Here is an 18283-nt window from a genome sequence, read left to right as displayed (position 1 = left end):
ATAAGGGTTGGGTACAGGGTGTTGATGAAAGATCAATGAAACTTAACTAGGTATCAACACACTAAATCATCTCTCTTGTACACTCTAAGCCAGCTCTTCAAAAGACTTTCTCCATAGCCTATCCTAAGCCAGTGATTGACACTAACAGTGCAAAACATAACCCTACTAACATGGCCCGATGCCAAAGGAAGGACATCGACACTCTTCTGAAGTTTTATTTAATCTGTTCTTACACGCTAACAAATTCTTCTGAATATGAGGTTTAAAGTGGAATTACCATTAATAAGAAATACGACTAATGTGAAAACAAAATTCATTATTTGGTTATTTATATTCAGAAAGTGTTTTAATAAGGTGTTACCTTCTAAATATCTCAAAAGCATGTCTTGGTGCTGGGGGGATGTTGCACTTTGGTGTGGCTGACTGAGTGGGCCAATATCCCGTTGTGAGAACCCGGACTGTGAGATCAACACCACCTAAAGATACCTAAACAAACAGAAAGCGATCAACTACAACAGACTAGATTCATTATCTACCCATACAGTCTATTACAATTAGCAAAGTAGTTGTAAAGTGGATATCTTCATGTCTAGAATTAGAGAGAGAGAGATCTTCATAAGAATTGGATGTTCAATGTTTTCCAAGTAATAATAACTATTGTCTAAGCTGTTAACTTTAATGAACACAAGATAATTTTTACATGTGAGTAGAATCATTTTAGACAAAACTGTATCTTTCATATCTGCTTTTAACATTTTTACATTAGATAACTAACTTTAGCTGTAGGTCCAATGTTATATATCTGCTTAAAATAAACATCTCTCTACAGATAACAACTTCAACAGAATACATACTAGCATGACTCTAACCATTAGGCTTTCTACCCTCTTAAAAAGAAACAGAGGAGAGGCCGGGCGGTGGTGGCGCACGCCTTTAATCCCAGCACTTGGGAGGCAGAGGCAGGCGGATCTTCGTGAGTTCGAGGCCAGCCTGGGCTACCAAGTGAGTTCCAGGAAAGGCGCAAAGCTACACAGAGAAACCCTGTCTCGAAAAACCAAAAAAAAAAAAAAAAAAAAAAAAAAAGAAACAGAGGAGAATAAACAAACACTTGTAATTTCATATAATACTGTAAACAATCACAGGTAGTATATTTTTTAAGAGCAAAATATTTGTTGTATGACTCCTGAAAGTAAATACAAGAACCACTGTGCTGAATAGACTTCAATGGGTTTTAAATCTTAGCAGAGTTGTATTCAGCATGAAGATCCACAATATTTTAATAAGAATTCAAAGACCTCAGGATGCTCACGTTTGCTTTGCAGATTCTGCTGCTGTCCTTCAACTGTTTCTGGCACAGGAAAAAGCTTAGGAGATTTAAAGCTTATGATCTGCAGCATAAAATTACTTCAAAAGATTTCTTCAATTATTAATTTTAATTATGTTTATATGTGTGTCTGTCTGTGTGAATTTGTGCATGTAAGTGCAGTTACACTCACAATACAGAGAGGGTTTCAGAGCTCTTGGAGGTAGAGTTATAGGCAGTTGTAAGCTGCCTAACAGTCTGGGAACCAATAAAAACTCTTATCCACTGAGCCATCTATCTGTCCAGCCCCGACAACTACTTTTAAATACCCGTGTAAAGTGGCCTCAAAGTAAACAGAACTGCCAGAGATGAAGAAAGAGACTTCTGAAAGAGAAAAGAAATTAATGCACACTCTTACCCCTGTTGCCTGTAGATGTTGCCTGAACTCATCCATAGTTGTGTTTGAGATGCTCATATCCCTAAACATTCCTTCCAGTTTCGATGTGAACTGACATCCACACTCAGTCTATGGAGACAGAGCACAAATACATACAAATAAATAGTGGATTTTCCTATGAAAAGTACAGAAACAAAGTCTGCATCCCTGATTATCTCCTCTGAAAGTCTTCCCTCTGGTTGCTATATGTGTATGGCTATTAAAGTTCAGAGTGTTTAAGAATAACTTCGATATTATACCCAGGCTCTTTCAGAGATTCAAATACACTCCAGAGAAAGTAGGGTCTAAACTGACACTTCTACAAACAGCTGAGGGGATTCTGGTAGAGTTTAGTTTAGAAACCACTCTATGTAGCAGTACTCAAGAACTCTGACATTCTGTACCTTGGACAAAGGAAAGCAAAGCCTCCTGCTCTAAGCCAGACTACCTTGAGTAAGTCTGGAAGTAAACAGTTAAAATCCAACAATTTCTAAATATAAGTTGATGTTGCTGGTATTCAACCACACAATCGACATTAGTTAAGCATACTACATTCACATTTAAATAGCGCTTACCTTTAATTTAGAAATCATATTTTTTTCAGAATCATCGGAAACACTTTTATTTGTGAGCAGTCTCCTTGCCAGGTGTTGTTTATAGTAACGTTCAAATACATCTTTTTCTTGCATAAACCTAAAAAGGACCATTGCCTTATCCAATATTGTTTCTACTTCTTGTTCTGTTAGCTGCAAAAGTGATCAAAAGACAATTTAGTTTAAAAAAAAAAAACATATTTGGTTAAGAGAAAGAATGTATTTTGAGAATATTCCCCTACTTTTATCCATTCCTATACTCTCTAGTGCATTTTTAAAGAGTGAGAGACTACTATTCAGATGGGTCATTAATTATTACAGGGCTAGACTAAGAATAGATGAAATTTCATTAACAAAGTGTATATTAAAACTTTCTGCAAAAATTTACATAGCGATAGATTTTTTTTAAAGGGTTCATTAAAAACCTCAAAATTAGCAAACAAATAGGTAAATTTTTGTTAAATCCAAATTTATCTTATATCTTTAATAAGGGAGGGAAAAACACTGCAGGGGTTGTGTTATGCTTGTGATTTTAGGAATGAGAGATTAAGCTGAATGTGGTTTCTGTGCAGCCAGTGACTTTATTTTCTTACTCAGCTACTGCAATTGCTGCTTTCTCCTTTGTCTCAGAATTTCTAACATGAGGTTTAAAAAGACCATGTGTCATCAAAATAGCTTAATTCAAGTGAGCTCCCAAGGTCCCAGAGATGAAACTTAAAATTGAGCTTCAGTATATGGAACTTTCAAAGTATTTCAGAGAACTGTTCTTCTGAGTATGCCTTCAAATTCCTCAAAAATCAAGCCCTGCTTGATATCCTACATCCAGAACCAGATAAAAGTGAGCAACAATCTACAACTGCTAGCAAATTTTCCAGTTTTGTCATCCTTACACAACTAATTCTTAGCTACAAAGGCAATCATTTTTAAGACTGTGTGACACTTGTGCTTTTTCTTTAAAGTGAAAACTATACAACAAAACTGTCTAGTAGACCATAGCATAATAAGCACAGTTAAAGAGCCCTGCTTTGTTTTTATCTATAACACTTACATTTATTTCCAAACTTGGGATCAGGAGGTAAAAGCTAAGGAACTTTCCAATGTATTACTACTCACCCCTTTGACTCCTTTTTTCAGCTTATCATCAATAAATAATGAGAGGTATTCAGGAGACCTGGAGTTGAGGTTTAGAAAATACTCAAAGTCCCCAGCAATAGTCTGTTTAAAGAGCCGGTCATTATTGAAGGACTCTTGGAGGAAGCGGTCAAACCTACTCTTCAGGTCCAATAAACCCTTACAAAATAAAAACAATTGAGGAAACATCACTGAAATGTTCTTCGAAGTAAAATAATTATAAGTAAAATACCTTAACTTTGTTGGCAATTATGTGTTCAGAATTTGTGTATAAGCTCACGTTAGTCATGGTAAGCATTCAACCTTTCACTTATGTGTAATAGATCAAAAATCAAAAAGGGCCCAAAGATGGATCAGCAGATAAATGTACTTGTCAGCCCCACAGGACAGGAGGAGAGAAATGACTTTGTCCTCTGATGTCCATATAAGGCATGCATGTGTGTGCATCCACTGCCACCTCAACTACATACAAATAAATGAAATATAAACATAAAATAAAAAAACATAAAATAAAAAAAGCCTTGCTACTGCTTCTCCTCACCCCCTTGTCTGGACAAAATGGGGTAAGCCAAAGGAATATAAAGTTAAAAAAAACACACAAAAACACTGATTATTCATATTAAAACAACACCTTAGATTTAGTCAAAGTACTGCTGAAAAACATTTTGAGATAAAAGCATTTAAAGCACAACTTGGGTTTTCCTGTATTTAAACACTAACACACAAAAAAATAGTTTTGTTTTGTTTTTTTTAATTATTGAGATTAAACAAATCTTGACTAGGTTACTAAAATCAACAACAAACAACAGCTGAGTCCAGCTCCCTGACAAATGTAACTCACACCTTAAAATATTCTAAGCCAGGCGGTGGTGGCGCACGCTTTTAATCCCAGCACTCGGGAGGCAGAGGCAGGCGGATCTCTGTGAGTTCGAGGCCAGCCTGGGCTACCAAGTGAGTTCCAGGACAGGCACAAAGCTACACAGAGAAACCCTGTCTCGAAAAACCAAAAAAAAAAAAAAAAAAAAAAAAAAAAAAAAAAAAAAAAAAAAAAAAAAAAAAAAAAAACACAAAAAAACAAAAAAACAAAAAAACAAAAAAACTTAGCTCAGGTATATAACACATATACTTAGTAAAAGTGATCCATAAAGTACTTGCTTATTGGGAATGTAAAACTTTTATTTACCTGGATATAGTCAACAGGGTTCTTCCCTTCTCCTTCCTCAGAAACAAGGGCTTTTCCTTGTTCCCTCAAGTAAGAACTCATACATTCACACATTGTCTTCAAACCATTTGGCACACGACTAAATAATTTGTACATGCAAGCAAGGTCTGGAATTAGAAAACAAACAGACTTGTTACATTCAAGATTAAGGTAAAACCGTGAATCTGTTCAAGAAAGGTTATCGATTATCACTCTCCACATGACAAATAAAAATCAGAGGTTAGCTGAAAGCTCCAACAATTTGTGAGCTACAGCACTTGACTAGATGTGATGAAAGCACCAATCAACTGTCTTCGCACATTTTCACTTCTAAGAAGGACACAGACAGCATACTAAACAATGCCACCAAAGTGACAAATACTTGAACTTGTACATAATTCATCCTGTTACTCTAATGTAGAAACAACAGATCCTACAAATGTTTGCTAAAAGGAGTAATTCAAAGTCATTTCCCAGTGGCACTGTCTATATCCCTACTTTAAATACTGGGCCCACCACACTACACTGTTTTAATTTAGACTCTGGTCTTCACCCACTTTTTTATACCATTTTCAACACCACCACAATGTGGAAATGACGTAATTTTCTTCCATTTGCCCAATTTTTCTCCAAAGAGGAGACCATAGTCAGAACTTTATGATGATAAAAAATGTTTTGCTGTCAGTAACTTTTGAAAATGGCATGAGAGCAAGCAGCAATTCTTAGGTCAAGGTTGGCTAACAACAGTCTTCTATTCAGCACTAGACAATAGATATTTTAGGCTCATAGACAGGCCTGGCGACAGTGGCACACACGCCTTTAATCTCAGCACTCAGGGAGGCAGAGGCAGGCGGATCTCTGTGAGTTCGAGGCCAGCCTGGTCTACAGGGCCATCCAGGACAGGCACCAAAACTACACAGAGAAACCCTGTCTCAGGAAGAAGGAAGGGAGGAAGGGAAGGAAGGGAAGGAAGGGAAGGAAGGGAAGGAAGGGAAGGAAGGAAGGAAGGAAGGAAGGAAGGAAGGAAGGAAGGAAGGAAGGAAGGAAGGAAGGAAGGAAGGAAGGAAGGAAGGAAGGAAGGAAGGAAAGGAAAGGAAGGAAGGAAGGGGATGTTAGACACAAAATGAATTTTGTCATTACAGGAAGCAAGCATTTAAAGAAAAAGCATGATGATTGACCGTGGCTGTTCAATTAAAACTTCATGAATATTGAAAATTTATATAAATCCTCACATAGTATTCTCATTCTGTAATTTCTCTATTTTTAAAAAGCTGTTAAGAAGCCAGATTTGACAGACGAACCATGATTGTCTATCTTGGGCCTTATTCACAAGAGCAAATTAGTACCTAAAATTAAAGTTGGTGTATTTTAAAGATGAGAAGCACAGCTTACACAAGAGGTCACTATTATTTGATTCACTGACTTAATCTCAAGTTACATTAACACATGTTCTTATCTGTAATATATTCCCAGGGTAACCTATATATGGGAAATCTTGTGTTTGTTAGTAGATTATAACCAAAATTTCCCATATTAAAGTCATTATAAAATACAATAGCAATATACAAACTGCAGCAAGTTTTTCATGCCAAATACCTTCAGTAAACTCTTTCTAAAGTCTATTTTGTTCATACATTTTAAATTTTACTTATCTGTACATTTAAGCTGTATATAAATCAATATAATCTTACTGTATTATTTGATTCACTATAGTTAATTACATGGAATAGTAGAAAATGTGAAAAAGTAACTGAAAAAAATGTTTGGCATTAAAAAATTATGCATTATAATAATTATTATATTATTATAAGCCAATAATACAATACCATTTGAACTTACCAGTTCACACTGCTTTTACGTATCTAATGATTAATGAACATTTATTTTTCATTCACATTAAGCAAACTAGACTTTCACTTTCTGATTTGTGAAAATTAATGATGAAATTGTGTCTAAATAACAATTGCTCATCAACAAGGCCCACCACAATCAACACATTCTTTGATTAAGCTTCTAGTGGCAGGGAAGTAAGTTAAAGACAATTTAAAATTCAGAATCATGGGTAGCTAGTTACCTGCTAACAACATTAAGAACTAAAGTAGCTATTCTGCTATTCAGAGTGCTTGTCATAATGTGCTGTGGGATGGTCTGTATATCAAATTACTCTGATTGGTCAATAAATAAAACACTGGCCAGTGGCTAGGCAGGAAGTATAGGCAGGACTAACAGAGAGGAGAAAAGAAAGAACAGGAAGGTAGAGGGAGAGACACTGCAGCCACCGCCAGTACAAGCAACATGTAAAGACGCCGGTAAGCCACCAGCCATGTGGCAAGGTATAGATTATAGAAATGGGTTAATTTAAGATACAAGAAGAGTTAGCAAGAAGCCTGCCACGGCCATACAGTTTATAAGTAATATAAGCGTCTGAGTGATTATTTTATAAGTGGATTGTGGGACTGCGGGGCTTGGTGGAACCTGGAGAGAAGCCCTCCAGCTACAATAATGGGTATAGGTTACATATTCACAACACATGTCTCCATGAAACTTACAGAATTATTGTCATTCAAGCATGTCCAGTGATTTCAAACACCTTCCAGCCCCTAAGCTCAATTTCCTTTGGTATCACTGCCAGTGGTTACTTTTTCAAGGTAGCAGCATATAAACCTGAAATCTGTTTTCTATTCTTTTGCAAGATGCTTGTTAGGAGCCTGTGAGATGGCTCAGGAGTTAAAAGCCCTGTCAAGCCTGATGACCTGAATTCAATTCCCAGGACTCACATGATGGCATAACCAACTTCCACAAGTTGTTCTCTTGACTTCCATGCATGTAAATAATGCACACAATAAATAAATGCAGTAAACTGTTTTTGAAAAAGGTTATCATATGATTTAGACAAGTATCTAAGAGTACTGTATTTTAGAAGACATGGCAAATAAACCAGAAAACTTGTTTTCTGAAAAAAACAAAACAAGAGTTCCATTTTAAAAAAAAAGGCACCCTTGTTAATAAAAACCAGTTAACTGTGTGTGTGTGTGTGTGTGTGTGTGTGTGTGTGTGTGTGTGTGTCTAATATGTTTATAATCTACCACATAGTTAAAACTATAACTAAAGTATAAGCCAAGGATTCCATTAGAGATTTATCTAAAACCTGCCAGCCACTTCTGGGTCTTGTCTTGATAATTCTGTTTTTAAAAAGCAAACAAAACTTTTTTCATTCCTTATCTAGCTCATACAAATAGACAGTCCTTTCACTAATAGTAAGCAGCTAGAATACTAAGATTTTTTTTTTCAATCAAGGAAGCAGGAAAACAATGACTATTAAAAAAAATCACCATTGTCATGTAAAAGGAAACTTCAAAGCACCAGAAACCAAGAATTTCTCTTAAAGAACACCAATCATTTACATAACCTTTCAAGGGCAAATACAGTAAATTAAAGTTAACAATGACTGCTATAGTTAATGCATTATCTTAAAAAAAATGCTAACTTTTTTTTTAACTTGTCTACTAGTTTTTCTAAATATTCTCAAACACAGACACAGGAAGGCAGACAGATGGACACAGACACAACAACTTTGTAAGATGTATGTGAGACTAGAGAGCACTCACACTAACAGAAATTTAAGAAAGCATACAAGGAGGAAGCCACTGGCCTATGGTTAACCATTAAACTTCTTAATCTTTTGCACTAGTGAAAATGAAATGAGGTAACAAAATGTAAAAAGCATGGGAAACCCACTGAATTCACTAGAAATATGTTAACATTTTCATATATAATACAATGTAAAGCTCTATCATTAATTCTACCCTATAACTGGGATAAATTATTATTATAAAGCATAGCCTTTTGAAAACTGACCTTTGTAAGTTAGAGTTAAAAATGACTAATAGGGTAGAATGAAGATTTATCTTTAATTGATAGCACTTACCTTCTGTCTTTCCATTTTTCAACATATGCACTAGCCCAGAATTCTCCATTTCTACAATTGTCTTCATGTGCTTGGAAATGAGTTCCCTTTCAACCACCTTCACAATCGGCTCTTCTGTGGATTTGTCAAGGCAGTGCATCACCCGCTCTATTTCCTCATTAATTCTAGCCTCTACTTTCTTTATATATACCGAAGCACTGTTTTCTGCTAAAAATTTCTGGCTTTCCATCTGCAATTAAGAATTTTAAAAGCACAATAGAAAAATGTTTCTATTCTAACAGGGTTTTTATAGCATTACAATAAAACATACTAAGCAGTATAACAGCTAAATATAGTTCATGCAATTTCTTACTACAGTCTAAATTTAAAGCATTTATTTACATAAAACATTAATATATTACCTGTAAGCAGTGTTTTAAAGAACTGCTAATGTACTACATACAAATTTAAGCATCTGACCCAAGTCAGCAGGGGAACTTCTTCCATTATTATTGCAAACTGTAACTAGAAAGATTCACTGCGTTCGTCATATGCTTTGCTGACAGATCATTGTTACTGAAGTTCTCCTGCCACTCCACTCCCAACCTTAAAGTACACATATATGCAATGTGAAAAAAGAGCATTTAAATAACTATTAATCTTGTCTATCAAACAGTAGCCTTACTGCTTTCAGAATTACTAGTGTCATCCCAATAAAATTTTAATGTACCTGATAGTAACATTAATCAATATATCAAAGAATGGCATAATAAGACATGTTGATATATGCTATACAAAAATGTACTAACATTCTCGACCTAGCAAAAGTAGTTTTAGTCTTTAGTCTAGCCCTAAGAACACTTATTATACTAAACAGAAATCCTGGCAAGACCATCTCCATTTATAACCGTGTGCATGTGTCTAAGTACACTTGTTATACACACATATGCTCATTTCAGCATATTTTGGAGATGAAAAAATTAGCACTAAAACCAGCTGATACATTATTTAAAAATAAGCATTGCTTTCAAGAATATAAACTTGTAAAGCATGACCCAGGCTTTTCAATGTGGCCAAAGTCTTTTCTAATGGATAACTACAAACCAATTAGAAAAAAGGCAGCAACTCCGTTTTTGTTTGTGTATAGGTAAATAAATTATCAAGCTCTAATTTAATACACATCTAATGACTCTTATGAATGAATTACTGAACTTTTCTAAGATAATAGTAATTTCCTATTGACTTATTTTTAAAGCATATTATCAGAGTAAAAACTCAGTATTGTAGCAAGATGTCTATTTGAGCACCATTACATTTCTCTATAAAACACAGTTGCTGTGTAAGGGAAGAATGCCTGATTAATCAATATGATAGCTCTTTTTACATTTATTTTGTCAGCACTCAGTGTTATTATCATATTTCATTATTAATTTGATATAATATAGCCTTGCTTTTAGAATTTAATTGGTTTAGGGTAGCATTCAATTTTTAATCAATTTACTTTCTTGAAGTCAGCTTTTAATTTCTTAATCAGTAACCTTTAAGTTAGGCAAATATGCTGTATGGAATCACACATTGCTAAATATTTATTATATTGATAACTGATAGAAAAGCATATAGAGAGATTACATTAGTGATATGTGTCTGTGAATTTACTGTAATTAAATAAATGCAATAAAATCTTAAGGGTACTTACTTCTAAGCTTAAGTTTTTTAAACATAAAATTTTAAAGTGGAAACTTTTTGATTATTAAATCAATGAGCAGCTCAATAGTGTGTAGGAACATAAAGTAGGGGTTTTAAAGAGTTTTTTGGTGTGTGTGAGCGTGCGTGCGTATGCGCGCACGCAAGCGCGTCTGTGTGTTGTATCATCCCCTCTCCAATGGGTTCTAGCCAAAACAGGTTAAAATGTTCAGGTTGGTTAACTACATTGAATGATGTTATGATCATCATAAAAGAGTATTTATCTATATAATCATTGATTACCTGAAAAAATTCTGCAGACATTTCCAAAAAAGGAGCCTCAAAATCTTCCTCATAGACTGATCTTCCTTCAAGGCCTAAAATCATTAACATCTGGCAAGCATTTCTTATTGCTCCTCTGTCAAAAGAAATTTCATTAATTGATATATTAAAGACATGTAAAATATACAAAAATTTAATAGAAATACCTTTATAACATTTAGCTTTTATCAAAGTGACCAGTTGTTCATAGGAAACTCCTTAAGAATGGATATGGAATAATTTTAATCAAAAAGCCCATCTTTACTATGAAGCTTTTTATCAAGTCATCCTTACCCTGTCATACAAAAATTTTAAAGAAAGTATGCTTAAGAAAATTTTTATTTACTTAAAAATACAGAGGTAGTTTAATGGGATATGACTGGGGAGGAAAAGGTACACAGGTAAGGTAGAGTAAGCTAGACAGCAGGATAACCTATGCTAAAACCAAAGAAATACATTTTTTACTTTAGGACCATCCTGATTAAACACCAAGTTCAATCAGTAAGAACTGCTAGCTCACTGCTCCTCTGAAACCAAAGAGAAGGAATCACACATGTTCCAAACCACTCCAGCAACAATATCACAAAAATGGTCCTGTCACGTCAAGAAAAGTGATAGGTAAGACATGGAAGTGGTTCTGGGATATTTTAGGGTACATTCAATATTTTTCTACCAAAAAAAAAAAAAAAGAAAAGGAAAAGAGAGAGAGAGAGAGAGAGAGAGAGAGAGAGAGAGAGAGAGAGAGAGAGAAGGAAGGAAGGAAGGAAGGAAGGAAGGAAGGAAGGAAGGAAGGAAGGAAGGAAGGAAGGAAGGAAGGAAGGAAGGAAGGAAGGAAGGAAGGAAGGAAGGAAGGAAGGAAGGAAGGAAGGAAAGAAAAAGACTCAAAGTTAGACAAAAGTCCACCAAGGCACAATGGTATATATACCTATATTTTAGGCTTTTGGGGAGACTGGAGAGGAAACACCTGTGTTCAGGAGTGCCAACATTGGTCTATGTTCATAGTGAGACCCTGCTACTAAAATACGATGGTGTAGGCTATAGATGCAACATTGGCATAAGCAACGTCCTAGGTTCAATTCCCAGGAATGCAAAGAAATCAAAATATTAAAAAAATAAGAGGAAGGAGAAAATAATTTAAAAAGAGCCCTTAAAAGGAAAAAAAATCTAGGAGACTAAAAATTTATTACATAGTAAAAACAAACAAATGATGGTTTGTTTCTTCCAAAATGGAAAACCAACTTATTTTAAAAAATAAAAAAGCTTAAGATTATCCTTAAATTCTGGGTAACTGAAAACAGTGAAAGTCTTTGAAGGTTTTAGTAAATACTAAACATTGAAGTTTTTAATTGTTAATGAAATTATTACACCAATCAGTTCTTAAGATATAAACACTAAAAAGTCAAAACCAAAAGGATAAATGGTATGTATACCTGTCTACAACTTCTCCTTTCCGCTCTCTGGCAATCATATCCAACAAAGTTTGCCGAAGATGATCCCTAATACACCCATAACGTACAACTTGATCTCGAAAAATTATTAATCCCAAATTGTAGACATTTTCTACATTATTTTGTTGTACATATACACGGTCCTGCAGTTAAAACAAAATAATATTAATCAAAAGTGATGCACATATAAAATACTCATAACCTATAATAAAAATTATTTTAAGCATTTCAGAATTTCTAGTCTTCTCAAGTTATGTAAAATTAAATCTTTACAATTTACCATGGTTAATAAAACAAATTTAAAATAATTTTTGTCTACTATACACACCTAAAATGAATAAAATGGGAAGTCCTGGTAATTGTAACAAGTTTTTTTGTGTGTGTTTGTTTCAGCTACATTATAAGCCTATGAAACATTAAACAATTATTATAAGACACACCAGAGAGCCAATGAAAGTATAAAAAACATACCAGAAACTTAAGTGTAGCTATATAAAATTAGTAATACTCATTTATGGCAAATGCTTGACATGTATGGCTAATTACCATCAAGTAAGACAAAGTCTGCAATTTGTAACACTTATCAAAGGCATACATGTATTAAACTAGTTCACAAGATCTTAGTGTAAAAGGGTAGACAGTAAGGTAAGATACACTGAAATATTTGCTGAATGCCAAGTGCTTTGTTTACTGCTTATTAGCACTGAGAAGAAATTCAACCTGAAGGTGAAGAGCATTTTCACAACTTACCCCAATAGGAATCTCCTTTTGTTACTACATTGTTGATTTTATGTAATACAGTAAATAATGTAGTCTTAATCATTTAAATCCCTGCAAGATTTCTATATTTTTGCAGATGTTTCCGTTAATTTAAAGAGACTCTTTACTAATTTTAAACGGGGCCAAGACTTAAAAAGTCATCCCCAAGAGATAATACATTAAGGACTAGTTTTAAATGTTGTAATCTCAGGATTAGACCAAAGAGCAATTATGTTTAAGCCCAACATTAGTAACCATCTACAGCAAAGAGTGCAAACAAAATTGTCTGCTTTTAGCTTGCCTTTCAAAATCCAAAATTCAGGTATTTTAAATATAAAATATTCTGAAAAGTATCTGAAAGTTTCATAAAGGAATGTGCATTTTATCAGCATAGAGATAAACCCCATTTTAAATCTATTTATAGTTTTCTCCCAGGTGTTACTCCTTGCCCTATCAGTCTATAGTAGACATAAACATTCCCAGGCTTGGGAGGCAGACCGTGGGGGTAAAAGGAGGTACCATCTCATACCTGGCCTTTCACAGAACTGGGCAAGGAGTCAGATCTTGCTACTTACTTTGCTCATAGGTCACTTCATAAACCAACTTGTAAACACAGCATTTTTAATATAGTATCTTAGAAAGAATAGTTTTTCAGACCTTGCTAAAAACAAGGCTAGCAATTTTTAAGAAAGCACTACTGTGGGAGTTGGGTAGAGAGATGCAGTCTATCTACAGCTTTAACCGAGTGATTTTCATGCCAAATTCCTTCCTCCAATGTCTAATCAAGACCTAGTGGGTATTTAGTATTTTGCTTTATCCATAGATATTAAAGTATCTATCATTTTAGCAAAATGTATCCATTTCCTCCTGATGGCTCAAATGCACCAAGACACCTGTTTACTACGATATAAAAGATCAAACTCAGGGGCTGGAGAGATGGCTCAGAGGTTAAGAGCACTAACTGCTCTTCCAGAGGTCTGAGTTCAATTCCCAGCAACCACAACAACCATCTGCAATGAGATCTGGCGCCCTCTACTGGCCTGCAGTCATACATGCTGTATACCTAATAAATAAATAAAATCTTTAAAATAAATAAAATAAAATAAAAAAGTTTAAAAAAAAAAGATCAAACTCAGAATACAAAAGCATGTCTAAAAGTGCCAAAACATACATGCCAAAGTAGTTTTGAGAAAGCTAACCTAAAGAGAGTAAAGGAATACCTCCATAAGTGGGCCAAATGGTTTTATTACTCAAGGAATGGTATTAGAAGTCATGCCAGGGTAAGTGGCTACAGATTCATAAAATCGGTGTGCAAAAGAGGGAAATGTCACTTCTACTATTCCTATCTAGTGTTCATTTGAAACAATGTTTGCTTTCAAGATTAAAAACATTGGAGGTGGTGGCATATACCCATAAACCCAGCACTCAGTAGGCTAAGGAAGGAGAATCCCAAGCTCTAGGTCAGTTAGGGCTATGAAAAAAAAAAAAAAAAAAGAAAAAAAAACCTGCAAGCCATATTTACAAAAACAAAAAAACCAAAGGCGTGGCCTTGGCGATGGCTCAGTAGGCAAAGGTGCTTGCTGCCAAGCCTACTGAGTAGGGTTCCACTCCCAGAACACAGGTAGGGAAGAGAGACACCCACACCCCCAAGTTTTCCTCTGACCTCCACACATAGACAAAATTAATTAATATCATAAAAATTAAAAGCTCCAAAGGAAAGAGAAAGAATTAAGTAGAGTATTTAGGACACAAATTCTAAGTTTCACCTTTGGGTTGGTTATATACCAAGTCTGAAAACTTAGTTCTTCTGTACATGGAAGTCTTTATGAAATGTCTGACTTTACTTAAAGACCAATAGTTCTACAATCTAACAACTTATCAATACCCTCCTGAGCCAGAGTAGTCATGTGTTACTCACCTACACTTTCCCAGCTGACCTCACTCATGGCCAAAGTTATAATGCTCTAAATATCTGTGAAAGGTGATGAATCAAGCTGTCAAGTGGGTTAATTAAACAATTTCTCACTTGAGAATCTATAACAATGTTTTCATTCATTTCTTATAATAGGAAAAGAACAAAAACATTAAAATCTTTACAAATATTAAATATTTATCCTGCTAGTAAACAAGAAACAAACACTAAAAAACTTAAAACTCACACTTTTATTAAAAAGCCCCCAACAACAAAATACCCCCAAACTAAGCACTGAATAACTAGTCTGTCAGAACATGTTTGAGCGAGCCTCAAATAAGCTTAATCATAAGGCAATCGTGTCTAATAAAAAGTAATATAAAAGTATTTTCAAATAAGGTTCCTTTCAAGCCATGAAGTAGAGGTTAAAAAGGCCTAACTTGAAGACAGAAATAGTAAAAAGTCAGAGCACCAAAAAAGGTTCTTCTACAGAGTCAGAAAAATTCTAATTTTAGTCATAGTTTACAAAATGAACCAAGTATTTCATTTTGTACAAAGGGAATCAGGTAAGGTGTAAAGTGGTAAGCTGCACTACCTACTGATAAACTTAGAAGAAAAGCATAGGGTGCAGCATTACTAAAAAACCTGGTGTGGAGACTTGCATGCCTTAAACTCGGTCATGGTTTCAACCACTGCAAAGTGAGCTCAAAAATCTTTCACAAGGATGTAAATACTTTAAAATAAATAACATTCTAGTTATTAAAAAAAATTCTGTAATTTTCACTCAGGAATTATCTACCAAAACATAAGATAAATGAAAACCAGGTTTGTGTAAAGCTATATAAATTATACCAATTCATACTAAAATGTACTGTTCTCCACTGTGAAATTTTATAATCTATGAGCAGAGGAAAAAAAATATCACTAGGAAATAATCTCTATTAGACCCATGTGAGTTCAGAAGACATGTATTCAAGTGACATAATTCAGTGGTTAGGAACACTGGGTCAGGGGCTGGAGCAATGGCTCAGTGGTTAAGGGAACTAGCTGCTCTTCCAGAGGATCCAGATTCAATTCCCAGTACCCACATGGTGGCTAGGAGTGATCTCTAACTCCACACCTGGGCACTCTCGGGGATTTGATGCCCTCTTCTGGTTTTGGCAAGCACAGCACAAATGTGAGGCACAGACATCCTTGCAGGCAAAACAAACAAACAAACCCCAAAACCCAAACATAAAGTAAATTTCTTTCCATCAGTCCTATTTCTGCCACTTAAATATGATCTTCATATCTGTTTCCTTATCCATAACATCTACCTCAAATAACAATATGTAATATTGACAACAATAGAAAGAACTGCCAAAGCTACCACTTAGCCTTAAAATAAAAACCCACTATTAAAATAAAAACTAAGCCAGGTGTAGTGGTACACTTTGAATCCCAACACTCAGGATGCAGAGGCAGGTAGATCTGAGTTTGAGGCCAGCTTGGGAGTTGTAGGAAAGCCAGGGATACACGGAAATTCTGCCCACCCCCACCTCAACCAACAAACAAATAAAAACTCAAACAGAACAAGAACAAGTAACAGATAGTAAGTGGTGGTCAGGATACAATAAAAAACAGCATCAATCACTGTCAAAATTAAAATCAGAGTTCGCAGTTGTACTTCTAGGTACACACCCTACTAGGTATAGAAAGCAGGGTCCCGGAGGGGTATGTGTATTCCAATGTTCACAGCAGCAACTTCCAATTAAAAAATGACTATTAATGAGTGGATAGGACAAACAAAATGTGATATATATATAATGGATTATTATTTAGACTTAAAAAGAGAACGACATATTTTATACCATGGAGGAGCAGGTGCTAAGTGAAAAAGAACAAATTCTGTATTGATTCATTTACAGAGGGTACCAGAGTAATCAAATTCACTGATGCAAACAAAGATTAGAATTGGAGACTGGGGAGGTTAGTAACGGGTTAAGAGTTCCAGTTTTGCAAGAAGAATTCTACAGGATGGTGTTTGCCATATCTTAAAAATCCAAACCACCACCACCACCACCATCACTACCCACCCACCCACCCCACACACCAACCCCAGTGTTTATAATCACCATGGCAACTTGGACTTTTGGGGCCAGGAAAAGCAAGTACAGTCAGAGCAGCACTACATACTAGCACTAACACACTTACTGTCACTTAGTATCCCGAGAGGTCAGGCACAATGTCACAGGTTAGATTATGGGGGCTGGCTATCAAACAGACCAAGGGTTCTGAAGAGGAAAGAAAGAACCAAACTCGGTCAATCAGGAGATGGTTACTGGAATGTGTGCTGCTGCTGACACAAGCACAGCCATATCAAGTCACCAGTACTTCAGACCCACAGGAATTGACAACACCTTCCTCTGGTTCAAGTGTGGAAGTTGACGGTGTAACAATCTGCCACAGCTTCCTGATCTGGGACAACTACAGCCCAGACTTCTCCCCTAGCCAGATGAGATGAGCTAAACCACCTGCCTCCCCACTCAGACACATAAAATCAAAGTGCTCCGTTTCTGGATGGCTGCTACTGCTGGGTCTCCATTAAAGAGCACAAGGCCCATATCCTGTCTCAGCTTTTCTACAACTGTGTCTGTGTCCTTTCTGCATTCCCTCTTGGCCCCAGTTAGGTTTCAGAACTAAGCCATGCAGGTCTTGGGCAGTTACTGACAGACAAAAAACCAAACCAAACCAAAATAAAACATCCAAACACAACAGAACAAATCTCAGGCTTTCAGCTGAGATCTCAAAGGGGCTACAGCCACTGTATAGAGAGCTATGGCCTGGGGGGGGGGGGGACACGACAAACTTAAAAACAGGTCAACACTAATAATTCTTTCAAGTAGTTTCCACTAGAACATGTTCTATTTTGTCAGCCTACTAAAACAAAATTAAATTTTATTTAGAAGAAGGTATCACAGCCTTAAGTTTTTAACATACAGTAGTACTAGCACTCAATTCACAACTATTAATGCTGCCCTCCCCTAACACAAAACAAGTAACTCAGACACCACTGTCTGAATACTATTTATGGGGGGGAGGGGGGGATAAGTGGTTGGTGTTCTAAAACCCTTATCTTACTCAAAAAAAGTTGCTGTGGATATCACTCTATATAAATAAAACACTGATGGCCAGTGACCAGGCAGGAAGTATAGGCGGGACAAAGAGAGAGGAGAATTGGGGAAACAGGAAAAAGGAGGGAGAGACACTGCAGCCACAGCCAGGAGAAGTAGCATGTGAAGACGCCGGTAAGCCACCAGCCACGTGGCAAGGTATAGATTTATAGAAATGGGTTAATTTAAGCTATAAGAACAGTTAGCAAGAAGCCTGCCATGGCCATACAGTTTATAAGTGATATAAGCGTCTGAGTGATTATTTTATAAGTGGATTGTGGGACTGCGGGGCTTGGGGAACCTGGAGAGAAGCCCTCCAGCAACAAAAAGTGGCTTCAAAAAACCAAAAACTTAATGTGACAAGGATGCGCTAACTGCTCCAGTAACCACTAAATTAACAACTGACCATATAAATCTTAGCTAAATGAGTCTAAAAC

The 18283-nt window shown here is 35.7% G+C and overlaps 1 protein-coding gene across 3 annotated transcripts in view; it reads right to left on the bottom strand.

The window, feature by feature from the left end:
• Cul3 (cullin 3) overlaps positions 1 to 18283 on the bottom strand; it is an 87953-nt gene that overhangs the window by 15354 nt on the left and 54316 nt on the right. For all 3 annotated transcript variants that reach the window (XM_028884105.2, XM_028884106.2, XM_028884107.2), the window contains 8 exons: positions 12006 to 12166; positions 10558 to 10672; positions 8593 to 8821; positions 4647 to 4792; positions 3446 to 3622; positions 2315 to 2485; positions 1722 to 1829; positions 362 to 486 (listed from right to left, as the gene is read on the bottom strand). In XM_028884105.2, the coding sequence (XP_028739938.1) occupies positions 362 to 486; positions 1722 to 1829; positions 2315 to 2485; positions 3446 to 3622; positions 4647 to 4792; positions 8593 to 8821; positions 10558 to 10672; positions 12006 to 12166 (1232 nt within the window). The remainder of the gene's footprint in view (positions 1 to 361; positions 487 to 1721; positions 1830 to 2314; positions 2486 to 3445; positions 3623 to 4646; positions 4793 to 8592; positions 8822 to 10557; positions 10673 to 12005; positions 12167 to 18283) is intronic.

Source organism: Peromyscus leucopus, chromosome 13 (genome assembly GCF_004664715.2).
Source record: "Peromyscus leucopus breed LL Stock chromosome 13, UCI_PerLeu_2.1, whole genome shotgun sequence".
NCBI classification, from domain to species: Eukaryota; Metazoa; Chordata; class Mammalia; order Rodentia; family Cricetidae; genus Peromyscus; species Peromyscus leucopus.
Note: the sequence above shows the minus strand (reverse complement) of the source record. Positions and strands in the feature narration are given on the sequence as shown.